Source organism: Lampris incognitus, chromosome 18 (assembly GCF_029633865.1).
Source record: "Lampris incognitus isolate fLamInc1 chromosome 18, fLamInc1.hap2, whole genome shotgun sequence".
Classification (NCBI taxonomy): Eukaryota; Metazoa; Chordata; class Actinopteri; order Lampriformes; family Lampridae; genus Lampris; species Lampris incognitus.
The window spans coordinates 15,171,863-15,185,308 of NC_079228.1; the positions used below are offsets into that span (position 1 = coordinate 15,171,863).

At 47.2% G+C, this 13,446-nt stretch overlaps 1 protein-coding gene across 1 annotated transcript in view; it reads left to right on the forward strand.

Moving 5' to 3' along the window:
- The first annotated feature begins 227 nt into the window (after window positions 1-227).
- poc1bl (POC1 centriolar protein homolog B (Chlamydomonas), like) overlaps window positions 228-13,446 on the forward strand; it is a 33,024-nt gene continuing 19,805 nt past the window's right edge. The window contains exons 1-3 of the mRNA XM_056298245.1: window positions 228-703; window positions 6,294-6,748; window positions 8,861-9,030. Of these exons, the coding sequence (XP_056154220.1) occupies window positions 6,363-6,748; window positions 8,861-9,030 (556 nt within the window). The 5' untranslated portion in view covers window positions 228-703; window positions 6,294-6,362. The remainder of the gene's footprint in view (window positions 704-6,293; window positions 6,749-8,860; window positions 9,031-13,446) is intronic.

Sequence of the window (13,446 nt, forward strand, 5' to 3'; positions counted from 1 at the left end):
CGAACTCTGCAGAATCAGTCTTAAGGGCGCGCGCGCGCGCACGCACGCACACACACACACACACACACACACACACCCATCCCCGTCAGACTGGTTTACTCGTCGGAGGCGTACGTTTACTTTTCATGAGTTTGTAGTTTTGTAAATCCATTAACCAGTGCCAGGAGCAAAAGCTCCACAACAGTATCAGAAAACAAAAACAACAAAAAAACAAACTCAAGTTGACGGTTTTGCGGGGGGTTTAAGTCACGTGACCTCTTCTTAAACTGTCCTGATTGCCACCTTAAACAGGACAGCTAGCTTGGCAGCTCCCCCCCCTCACGTCTCTAGCTCGACAGGAAAGCGGGTAAACCGAAGCCGCCCGGAGCCGCGCCGTGCTCCAGCCCGCCGGCGGGTAACCCCAGACGGTGTCTCGTTGATTTAACTCATGCTGCACGACTCGGGGTTAGCTGCCGACAAACAGCGGCGGCAAGAGGACGGAGAGACGGCTAACGCCCGCTAGCATTAGCCGGCTAGCAACAGGTTCCCTCCTCCCTCCACCGCCCGAGCCGGAGCCCCGTCAACGTGGATCAGAGAGGAGGATGTGGGCTCGCTGACATCTGCCAGCCAGAGTACTAACAAGCCGCAGACAGGCTGACTAACCCCGACTGCAAGAGCCGAAAGAGCCCCCGGGAAGCAGGAAGGAATGTAGTTTGTATTGAAGGTAAGTTTGTTTGACGCGAGAAAGCGAACACCCAAGTTTTTCCTCTGTGTGTGTGTGTGTGTTGTGTGCGTGCGTGCGTGTGCGCGGCTGGCAAACTTTGAGTTACGCGTTAACATCTGTCGTGCTCCGGCGGAGTCGACGTTAGCCCTGAGACGCATCCAGTCGCGTCGCCGCCTTTCCGATTCGCTTTCCCCCTGCTTAAGTTTCGTTTGTTTGCCCGGGGAAAGCGGACAAACCTGAGCGGGTTGTCAGCTGTCACGTTTGGATGCCCGGGGTTCGTCATCGTCCGCCGTCGCTCAACATCGGTTGCGTTACTTAGCCGTTTTCATGGTTGGCGGTCCCTTTGTGTGGGGAGCTATATAGCGCTCGAATCACCCCGCGTCCCAAGTAAGGTGACGGCTCGCGTTTCATCCGTGTCGGGCCGGTTGTAGAGAAAATCTAACGTAATCTAAGAGTTATCTCTCCAACCGCTACTGGATTCGTTTATCCATGTGCACGAACTGTGAATTAGTCAGTCCCCCCCCCCTCTCTCTCTCCTGCTCCATAGGTTGGTAATCTGATTTTTTTTCTCGGTAGTATAATTATAATTAGAATAGACTTGGGCGACCATTTACTCCGACCAAAGAGCGATGGTCCACATCTTCGAGGACGCTGAATTGGCAGAATAAATCACCGTTGCAGCCATCTCTCTCTCACCCCGTTTACACTTGGTTTTAAAATGCGTATTTTTTTTTTGCGATCGGATCACAAGTGGACAACGCTAACTGCAAGTGTAAACGACCACCAAAACGTTTTGTGAACCGGTTACTCAAACCGCTTGCCGAGGTGGTCTGTGACGCATTTGACCACATAGCTTTTGTAGCGTTAAACGCTGACGTGTCCCCGACAAGGACGTAACAGGAAAATACGTCACCAATGCAGGATGTGGTGGTTGTTTTGGTAACGTCGCGCCAACTTTCGCGAAAATGGAGAGAGCGGAGAGCGTAGGTGGTTGGAGTACAAGTTAAACGAGATGCCTAATCTCCTTTTGGCAGAGGAATCAGTCGTGTCAATCTCAACAGTTGGAATAGTCCGTACATGTATATTAGTGTTTGAAACATCTTCACACATTAGCCATCGTTTTCACAGTTCGTCGGCAAATCTGGCGCTTGACTGCGGCCCTTTGACCCTGTAGCGGAAGTGACGTAGCTAACGAAATCTTCGGAGTAACGAAATCTGATCGCAAGTGGTCAGCAGGGCGCATTTGGAGACGCATGATAGCCGTAGGTGTAAACGGCGGTGTGTCTCACTGTCCACTTGTGATCCGATCGCCCAAAACGCATTTTAAAACCAGGTGTTAACAGAGTGTTTCTCTCTCTCTTGCTCTCTCTCTCGTCTAGCCATGGACAGATCAGTGTTGCAGACGGTAGGTTTTAGTTTCTACTCTCTGTGTCCGAAGTTAAACTCAAGTACAAGATCTGGCCAACCTTTATAGTAAGCTTATCGTCACAGCCTGGCCGGAGCTCAGGTGTTCGCTGTCTGTGTGTAATCACACAGGAGCTGATTGTGTTTTTTGAGAGGCCTGCTGTTGTACACTAAGGCAGCTCTATTATCCACTTTCACGCTGAATGAATGAGCGACTCTATTTCTCGTGAACATGGACAGCACCGTGTCGTTTACCGTCAGTGGGGAAGCTGGTTTTCTTTATAAATGTATAACAGTGTGTGTAGCACACTAATGTATATACCTGTTTGACTGGTAGAACTGACCTCCATTTGCATGTCTGACACATCCACCAAGCCTCCTCTCATCTGACTGTCTGGTGACAAAATCACATGTCAAGTTGTGAGCAGCGTTTTGTGGCAGGCCACAGTACTGACAAAAGATCCTTATTGAAGGCTGTACAGTACGCCTTGGTGCTGATGTTAAATGAAACATCAATTTGCCCCTACACCAAGACTCTCACACCATCAGGCCTTAGGTACACACATTACAACGTCTTGTTTGTTTTTTCACGCCATGCTACTAAGCATGCTACTACTGTCTTTTGCAAGTTTGTTTAGGTGACAAGGTGATGCCTGCACCTGACATGGGTAGTTGAGAGGTGAATGCAGGCCTTATCCTTTGCCGATGTTTTTTTTTTTTTTTTGCACTGCCGCTCGCCCAAAAAAAGTGGGGCAGGATTTAGGCTCCGGCTGCATCTTAAAAGCCCTCTGTCAGATCTGTCTTGCTCCAAACAGCACTCCACCATGGCTATCAGATTCAGCGAGGGAAGACGGTGCGATGCATGGTCAATAAAGGGGGGTTTGTTTGTAACCAAGAGGCTGTATCCATTTTGTAACCTCAGGACTCCCAAGTCTTCTGGCCAGGGCCCAGGTCAGAGTGAAAGAACTATGCCAGGGGCCTTGAATGAGTCCAGCAGAAAAGAAGCCTCCTCACATGCAGTGACTCAACACCAAAGTGCAGGATATGTCTATAAGCTCTCACATAGCCCACACACCCAGACTTGGCTAGGCTGCGACACACACTCACCATCTCTCCGTCTTATGGTCGTCAGCCTCGCTCCCACTCTGCTTTTCCACCACATTCTCTCAGAAGCTAAATTTTCTCTTAAATGACATTATCATTCTCTGTTGTTTGGAACATACTAGGAAACATGGTTTGTTGCGAGGATGTCATATTCTTTGTGTGCGTCAGAGGTGTTGTGAGTTACCGTGTACAGAGTGGAATGGGGAGGTGTGTGTGGGAGGTGGCGGCGTCGGGGGGGGGGTCTCTGCTAAGCCTCTGTCTGGCACATACACTAAGCAATACTGTGCTGTGATATTAAAGCAGCACAATTATGTGATTAAACAAAATGTCAACGAGGAAGACTGATGTGTTTCTACAACATCCTTCTGTCAATCATTTGGCATGCTAAGCTGAGCTGTCAAGACTCAAATTGGTCCAAACTGCTGTTGCATCTACTAAAGCCAAGCTAATCCTAAACTGAAATGAAAAGAAGTGGCTCCTCTCCTTGAGCAAATACCTCACTTAGGTTTATAGGCGACTGCTGCCTTTGGCCCTTTGAAGTGAAGGAAAATCCTAAAATGGGGAGCTGAAAGACGACGTACTTGATCTATATCCAAACAAAAGTTAAGCCCTGTTAACCAGAACAGGGGATTTATGGCGTTCTCAGACTCAAATTAACGACGGAGTTCAGGACACAAAAGACTGCCGTTCCCTAACATATGCTGAAACAAGTTTGCTTTTGCTTTTAATGATTGTAAACATTAGAGGAGAACGGGCATATGGTTTGCGTTGCGTCTTTTGGAGCTGGGAAAGTTGGTTGATTCTGTCTCACATTCATCCAACATCTTCCTGTAGCTCCCCAAAATTGATAATGATCAAAGCAAGACAAACCGAAATGAGGCCAGATGTGGACTTGGAAGCAAGGGTTGGGGGGGGGACTTTCGTAAGACATAAAGAGGCGCTGACTTAACGACTTGGATGTGATTTTTGAGCTGTAAACTGACTATACGGTGATGAAACACATGTTGGTGTTAATATTGAAATTTCTTACCAAATTTATAGAAAGCAGCATTTCACGGGTTGAAAATGGCTCAAAACGCCTTCTACTGTTTTGAATCAACCCTGAACCTTGCAAGGCCAATGCTGGTTGGGACTTATCTACGTAATGAAATTAATAAAAAGAATGACGTAAATACCCTCTAATCACAGGTGGGCGACCCACCTCCCCACAGCCCTGCCCTTGTGAGGCCGCACTCATTTTCAAATATATGCAGATCGAGGCTCGTCATTCACAGGAGTTTACTTGCTAACCTGGCACCTTTCTTACTTTTTCTACCAAACTTTAGAATTTCTCTCAGTTTACAGTTATAGTTATATTATTCCATCACTTTCAATTTTGGTGCAGTGGTGTAGATTTGTGCTTTTGACGGCTGTGGGTTGGTCAGGCTGGGCTCGTGCCATGGCTGGGGGAGCAGTTGCCCCATCACCTGCCTCTCCGATGCCGGAAAGCCGCAGCCTGTCTCGCGGGGCCTCCTTCCGTCTGCAGCCCATCTGCTTCGAGGCGGTCAGGGCGTCTTTGTAGGATGACACTGTGCCGGAAGGCAGGCCGGTGGAAGGGATGGAGTGCGGTGGCGAGCTGGTGGCTCGCGCCGTGCTCTTCTCATGGATCTCCCCAGCTAGTCTTGCCCATGTTCCTGCCTCACACACACACCCACCCTCCCCTCTCAGCCCCCGCCCCCACTCAGCCCCGTGACCACTCCCCCCCCCCCCCCCCATTTTTCTCTCCAGTTGTACCCGGCCAGTTAGCCCACTCGTCTAAGCTATACTGGTCACTACTCCACCCCCTCTGCTGATCCGGGGAGGGCTGCAGATTACCACGTCTCCCCTGATACATCTGGAGCCTCCAGATGCTTCTTTTCACCTGACAGTGAGGAGTTTTGCTAGGAGGACGTAGCGGATGGGAGGATCACGCTATTCCCCCCAGTTCCCCCTCCCCCTCGAACAGGCGCCCGCCGGGCTTGGTCGGATGCCTGACCAAGCTGGAGGTAACATGGGGATTCGAACCGGCAATCCCCATGTTGGTAGGCAACGGAATAGACCGCTGTGCTACCCGGAAGCCCTCCTTCACCACTTTTTAGCATTTTTCAAAATTATGCAGTGGGTGGAGTTAGGCTCAGACCTGGGGGAGAAGTTACCCTTTAAGCTCTCCCAGGTCCCCCTACTAATAATGTTGCTGAATCACACTAGTGTGAGTAAGATGTTTTTGAAACTTCACACGTTATGGATGCAGACAGCAAAAGGGATTTGGCACGGTTTGTGGAACGCCCTGTTAGATTTAGAGTTCAAATATTCCGGAGCTGCAAAGTGGATAGAACTGCACAGTTTTGATGAAGCACATCAGATTAGAGCATCTACCACTGCAGTGTATGTCGAGTTGTAATTTAATCAGCAAATTACACTACTGTAAGCCATAATTTGGTGGTGTCTGTTTTTGCAATTTCTGTCTAATGAGCATCATAATACAGCTCTGAGTGCGCGCTTATATTGATGATGTCCGTGGTGATTACCCCCAGTTTTGTCTATTGGGGCAGTCTTTCTTATTTATATGCAAACACCCTGACTTTGTTTGGCATCATTGTTCAGAGGAAATTTATATAATGGGATTGTGAATGAGGTTGGTGCTCATTCAGACCCAGTCTCAATAGATATAGCTAAATAATATCCTGAAACCCTCTCCTGTCAGCAGTATGTTGTTATTGTTTTTTATCGCTTTGGGCTTCTCTACTACTACTGTTACTTTTGGCTGCTCCTGTTAGGGGTCACCACAGCAGATCATCTGTTTCTATTTCTTCCTGTCCTCTGCATCCTCTGTCACACCAGCTACCTGCATTTCCTCTCTCACCACATCCATAAAACCTCCTCTTTGGTTTTCCTCTTCCCTGGCAGCTCCATATTCAGCATCCTTCTCCCAATACCCCTTCTCCCTCATCACCCCTAATATATAACTGTATTGGTTCCACTACTGCTTTATGTAAGCTAAATGATGGCACATAATGCGGCCTTATTCAAGCCCATGTCTGTGTGTTTTTGTGTTGTCCTCCAGAGGTCTGTGTCCTCTTGGGCACCCTGACACTGCTCAGACTTTCCCGCCGCCTCACTGGGGCCTGTCACCATGAGGGGGCGCTGTTCACGGAAACTGGGTACGCTGTCCAAAGCCTTCCTCCTGCTCTGGCTCCTGTGGATGGCCTACCTCCTCCTGGCGCGCTCCTCGTTCCCCTCCTTTTCCTCAGGAGGGGATGTTGACGAGGGCCACGGCCTCCTGGCTCGGCAGCTCTCCGTGGAGGAGAGTGGGGCTGTGGGCCAGCTGGCCAGACCCCTATACGTGAAGCCCGTGGCGAGCAGCGATGCACCGGGGGAGTGGGGCCGGGCCACACGCCTCAACCTCAGCCCCGAGGAGAAGAAGCAGGAACAGGACAGCGTGGAGCACTATGCCATCAACATCTTTGTGAGCGACAAGATCTCCCTCCACCGACACATCCAGGACCACAGGATGACTGAGTAAGTAGAGCAGAAAAGAATCTTTCTCGTGTTATCCCCTAAAGGTACACTTGAAGGGCAAATATTTGAACTTTTGTCAGTAAAAAGCTATGGGGGGAAAGCCTTGATTAGAGTTCAGTTGTTTACTGGAATTTTTTAGCACTGAATGCTGAATGGAGCTAGTTGGGATTCTAACACCAAGCTGTATCCGAGAAGAATTTGAGCCTTTTCACTCTCGAGCGTTTTCCACAGACGGCTATGAATTAGGATGAAGGCTCCCAGGATGCACCGCACGGAGTGGTGAAGTTGGTTGCAAGCCGCTTTGTCCGGCCAAGTGTCATTCTTCCTCTTCCATTCCACAGCTGTCCACAGCTGAGCCTCTGTGATTTAAAAAAAAGAAAAAGTTTTTGCAGTCCAACCGTCAGTATAATAATGTCTCTTTATTTTAGAGCCTGTCTTCCTTCCTCTCGGCCTCCTGCCTAATGAAATGCAGACCCGAGTATCCGTCACTGCTGTGAGAACTGTTGTCTGAAATCATCTTATTAGATTTGTTTCTCCTCTGTTTACTTAAGCCTGCCAGACATGCTGTCCCTGCTGTGTATCAAGAATGCTGCTCGGGAAGACGCTGCTCAAAGGGCTGTTCCAGTCACTAGTGGCTCTATTAATGCTTACATCTGAGCACCTATGAGCTATGCTTCCATATAACTTTAGTATAGATTTCATGTGAATAATTAATGGAGGCAAAAAAAATCATGCAAATGAAGTTGTTTCCATCAGATCTGTTTAAGCAAATAAAACCCTGAATGCGGTTTTATGTCCTGTGTCATATATCCATACTTTGAGACCAATGAAAAAAAGATGGACCAGTTAAGATTAAGAAACAGCTGATCATGTGATGAAATTCTTTTCACATCTTATTTTCTTTTATGGGGCGAATGTGTTTCTGTTGCCCATTTAGCGCACAAATGGGCGGCACGGTGACCCAGTAGTTAGCGCTGTCACCTCACAGCAAGAAGTCCTGCGTTCGAACCCCGGTAGTTGTCCAACCTTGGGGGGGTCATCCCAGTCGTCCTCTGTGTGGAGTTTGCATGTTCTCCTTGTGTCTGCGGTGGGTTTTCTCCGGGTGCTCCGGTTTCCCCCCACCATCAGTAAACCCTTCAAAACTCGCTTGTAAACTCACAGGCGTGGCAAAGCCTGGCCTGAGGGTACAGGTGAAATTCAGATGAACCTGTACTGACGCGGCCCTCTTGCAGATTCAGTTTAGCCGATAAGGGGGTTTGATCCCCTCACCGGGCCAGGGAGACTGTCTGGAATGTTGCAGGGTTGTAAGTTGCTAAGACGCAATAATCACAAAGTCAAACGAAACGCTTATCCAAAGAAAAGGGAAACAAGACGCTGCACGCTCACTCTCGGGTCTCAGTATAATGGAGCAATACACGGGAGGTAAAACAAAAACAAAAAGCTTTCCTCTGCAGCGGAAATCATAGCCATGTTTTTTGTGTTTTGTTTCCATAATGGATGAGACTATGCCGTTTTGATAACTTGCAGCAAAGAGACAGTTAGACTTGTTGTTGTGTGTGTGTGTGTGTGTGTGTGTGTGTGTGTGTGTGTGTGTGTATTAAGTTAGTCATTCTCACCAATCATATTCTCCTTTCAAAGGCTTTTTTCTCCTCCGCATCGTGCTTGTTCTACCCTCAGGATTTCATTCACTCCATGCCATCTTGTATCTTCACCCCCCCCCCCCATTTCCACAATCCTGCTCACTTGCATTTTTGTGAAATTTTGCCCTCCCTCGCTCCTCTTTGCTCTCTCTCTTTCCATCTGCCTTTGTTTTTGTGGTCTGTCTAATAGCGCTGCTGTGGCATGTTGCTCATTGGTGCGATATCCCCCCCTCTCAACCAAATCCCCCAACTGTTGAAATGGGATAAATGAAATTGCTCTTCAAGCCATTTACACACAGCTTTGAGCCTTATTTGAGTGATGCTGGCGTATGATCATTATTCTCCGAGTGTTGTCAAAGCTAGGGAGCCAGGTTTAACTGCAGGTTGGTTTGTTTTTCCCTCTTTTCACCATTTCGTTGTTGCACATGACACACGGGCACAAGCTCCGTCCTCACTCTGGTTTCCCCTGCAGATGTCGAGCCAAGAAGTATGACTATAGCCGCTTGCCCACTACCTCGGTGATCATTGCCTTCTACAACGAGGCCTGGTCCACCCTGCTGAGGACAGTCCACAGCGTCCTGGAGACCTCGCCTGCTGTTCTGCTGAAAGAGGTCATTCTCATCGACGACTACAGCGACCGAGGTCAGACAGTGCTCGCCAAACAAGATGTTTCTTTTTTTTCCTCTTTGTGAGAAAACAACGAATGGTCATTCTATTCATGTCAAATTTTTTTATTATTATTATACATATTTTGTGATAACAGTGCTGTAGGCAGTTGGTGGTAGACAAAATAAAGTCTTTTCTTCATGGGGGGGTGTTCTTGGAAACAAGTGAGATTTCTGGTTCCGGCCTAATTTTGTAAATCGGCTCACATATCGAAGCTTAGTGATGGTTTTGTTTGTTTTGTTTTTGTTTTGTTGACTGTTGTGTGGAGCTCATAGAGGAGTTAAGACAGACAGGTACTGGGTGGTAGTGAAGAGTTGCCGGATGGCTGGGCAACTACTGCAGAAATGGTGAGGGAGATGGCTGGGAAGGTACTTGGTGTGTCATGTCGACAGAGGAAGGAAGACAAAGAGACTTGGTTGTGTAATGAGTAATTACAGGAAAGTATACAGAGAAACAGGTTGGCTAAGAAGAAGTGGGATGGTTAGATGAAGCAAGTAGACAAGAGTACAAGGAAATTCAGCGTAAAGGCGAAGAGAGAGGAGGCAAAGGAAAAGGCATATGAGTTGTATGAGAGGTTGGACACTAAGGAAGGAGAAAAGGACTTGTACTGATTGGCTAGACAGAGGGACCGAGCTGGGAAGGATGTGCAGCAGATTAGGGTGATCAATGATAGAGATGGAAATGTGCTGACAAGCGAGGAGAGTGTGTTGAGAAGGTGGAAGGAGTACTTTGAGGGACTGATTAATGAAGAAAATAAGAGAGAGAGGGCTGGATGATGTGGGGATAGTGAATCAGGAAGCGAGGTGGATTAGCAAGGAGGAAGTGAGGGCAGCTATGAAGAGTGGAAAGGCAGTTGGCCCATTTGACATACATGTGGAGGCATGGAGATGTTGAGGAGAGATTACAGTGGAGTTTTTAACTAGATTGTTTAATAAGCTTGGTAAGAGAGAGGATGCCTGAGGAGTGGAGAAAAAGTATATTGGTACGAATTTTCAAGAATAAAGGTGATGTGGAGAACTGCAGTACCTACAGAGCTATGAAGTTGACCAGCCACAGCATGAAGTTGTGGGAAAGAGTAGTGGAAGCTAGGTTAAGAGGAGAGGTGATGATTAACGAGCAGCAGTATGGTTTTGTGCCATGAAAGGGCACCACAGACGTGATGTTTGCTTTGAGAATGTTGATGGAGAAGTATAGAGAAGGTCAAAAGGCATTACATTGTGTCTTTGTGGGTTTAGAGAAAGCATATACAGGGTGCTGAGAGAGGAGGGGTGGTATTGTATGAGGAAATCAGGAGTGGCAGAGAAGTATGCAAGAGTGGTGCAAGATGTGTATGAGGGCAATGTGACAATGGTGAGGTGATTGACAAGGTGATGGAAGAGATCAGGCAGGAGCCTCCATGGACTATAATGTTCATGGATGACATTGTGATCTGTAGCGAGAGTAGGGAGCAGGTTGAGGAGAGCCTGGAGAGGTGGAGGTATGCGCTGGAGAGAAGGGGAATGAAAGTCAGTAGGAGCAAGATGGAGTAGATGCGTATGAATAAGAGGGAGGACAGCAGAATGGTGAGGATGAAAGGTGAATGAGTTTAAATACTTGGGGTCAACTGTTTAAAGTAACGGGATGTGAAGAAGAGGGTGGAGTGGGTGGAGAAGAGTGTCAGGAGGGATTTGCGACAGAAGGGTACCAGCAAGAGTTAAAGGGAAGGTTTACAAGATGGTTGTGAGACCAGCTATGTTGTATGGTCTGGAGACAGTGGCACTGATGAAAAGACAGGAGGCGAGCTGGAGGTGGCAGAGTTGAAGATGCTAAGATTTTCACTGAGTGATGAAGAAGGACAGGATTACGAATGAGTATATTAGAGGGACCGCTCAGGTTGGACAGTTTGGAGACAGAGAGGCAGGATTGAGATGGTTTGGACATGTGTGGAGGGGAGATGCTGGGTATATTGGGGGAAGGATGCTGAATATGGAGCTGCCAGGGGAGAGGAAAAGAGGGAGGCCAAAGAGGAGGTTTATGGATGTGGTGAGGGAGGACATGCAGATGGCTGGTGTGACAGGAAGATACAGAGGACAAGAAGAGATGGAAATGGATGATCTGCTGTGGCGACCCCTAACAGAAGCAGCCGAAACTAGTAGTAGAATGATAGTTTTGTTTCAAAGTCTGCCGCTGCTAACAGATATTGACAGTCACCAAACAATTCCAGCATTCAAGGCAAGTTAATTTTATTTGTATAGCCCAATATAACAAATTACAAATTTGCCTCAGGGGGCTTTACAACAATATAACATCCTGTCCTTAAACCCTCACATTGGATTAGGACCAACTTCCTAAAAAAAATCCTTTTAACAGGGAGAAAAAATAGGAAGAGACCTCAGGGAGAGCAACAGAAGAGGGATCTTTCTCTCAATACAGACGTGCAATGAATGTTGTGTTTACACAATTTACACAATACAACATTGAAAGAGGATAACAGAATTATAAAGGAATTATAAAGAATATGATGAGGAGGACGCCAAGCAATGTGCAGATGCCCATGCAACAGCCTAGACCTGAGCCATGCAACCACCACCACTGCCATGTAGACCTGTCAGGAGGACAGACTACACATGCACACGGGGGAGACTCGCATCACACCATTCACATACACGGGAGAAGAGACAAGAAAAGACATTATTCACACATTGGAGAGAGAGAAGGATACAACATTGAAACAGGATAACAAATGTTATATGGCTTTATGAGCTATATGAAGAATGTGATGAGGAGGATGTCAAGCAGCGGTCAGGTGGTGACCACCATCACCATGGAGACCTGGGAGGAGGACAGACTACACGTGCACAGGGGGGAAACTCGTGTCACACCATTTACATACACGGGAGAAGAGGCAGAAGAAGACATTCAGAGAGAGAAAACACATGTGAGAGAGAACAGTTGTAATAGTCAATAATCTATACGCCATAATCTCGCCGGAAGAGCAGTGCTTGGTAAATTCAATGGCAACAGAAACTGACCCGCCATGTAGTACAGGTCATGAAGTACTCAACTTAAAGGCAACTAATTGTCGGGTAACACGAGAACCACCAAGGCCTTCATTTTGACGGTTTTGGATTTTCGAAGTTTAATAACTTTGTGGGGGGAAAAATGATAGACTTGCCGCTCTCTTAATGCACCTGTAATTGCATATATTTGCATTAAAATGAGTTTTAGATCAATTGCACAAAAAAATTATGATAAGATATAAAACGACCATGAGCGGTCAAAAAGACGGCGCATAATTTGTGAATCATCGTGTGCATCATGTGACGTGTTGGTCATGTCAGTTCCTTCGAAGTTCATTGCCCCGTCCTAGAAACACACTAGCGTCCTCCAGTGCAGAGTAACAGTCTAAACTTGATTTCTGATTATTTCCAACACGTCTGGGTAGAGCCGCCGTTTCAGACGCACCATGACGACCACTGCGGCGTTGCAGTATTTACAGGCGTTGGACAGCGGCCATTTTAAATTGTTTGAAAAATAGTATTAAAGTTGATAAAATGTTAGTTTTGGTGTCGGTCGTTTCCTAACAGACATACCAACATATGCAATGCGTTAATGTCTCAATTGGGTATTTATCTTGACAGAATATGGAGTTTAAAAACCGGCGGTCATTTTGGCTGCCCATGGTCGTTTTGGGTAGGAGTGAAATCCCGGTCGTTCTCGTGTTAAGGCAAAAAGATGAGTTTTCAGTTTGGATTTAAAGGACTCAACAGACTGTGATTGTCCGACGGCAGCAGGCAGGTTATTCCACAAAAACGGGGCCCCGGTAGGGAAAAGGCCCTGCCCCCAGCTGACTTCTTTTTAACTTTGGGTACACACAGGAGCCCGGTATTTGAGAACAGAGAGGTCGAGATGACATGTACGGTTTAAGGAGCTCAGACAGGCTAAAATGACAAGCCCACTTAGGATTTTATAAGTCAAAGAAAAACCCGTGAGTCTGATCTAACATTGATAGGAAGCCAATGGGGGGGGGGGGGGATTAATATGGTCAAATTTGCTAGTTTTAGGCTATATTTAGGACAAAGCTGCCGTTTGTATCTGCAGTGAGTAGCTGATGGCGCTACAGCTCCCCAGCAAGCTCAGAAGCACAAGCCGCTAAAATTGGAATGTAATGCAGATTTACCAGAAGAGCTTCTTGATGTCTCTCAAGTGCTTGGCCTTTGGTTAAGTAATGTCTGACTTGACTAGCAGGCATTTTGTTAACACTGCTTGAGCTCTCACCAGAAATAGTAAATGGGATATGGCACATTTAAATTGTCTGTCTTGGATGACTCTCAGCAATTTCGTTTTTTTTTCTCGCCTGCTACTTGTCACGTTGTTCAATCCCTTTGTGTGTGTGTGTGTGTGTGTGTGTGT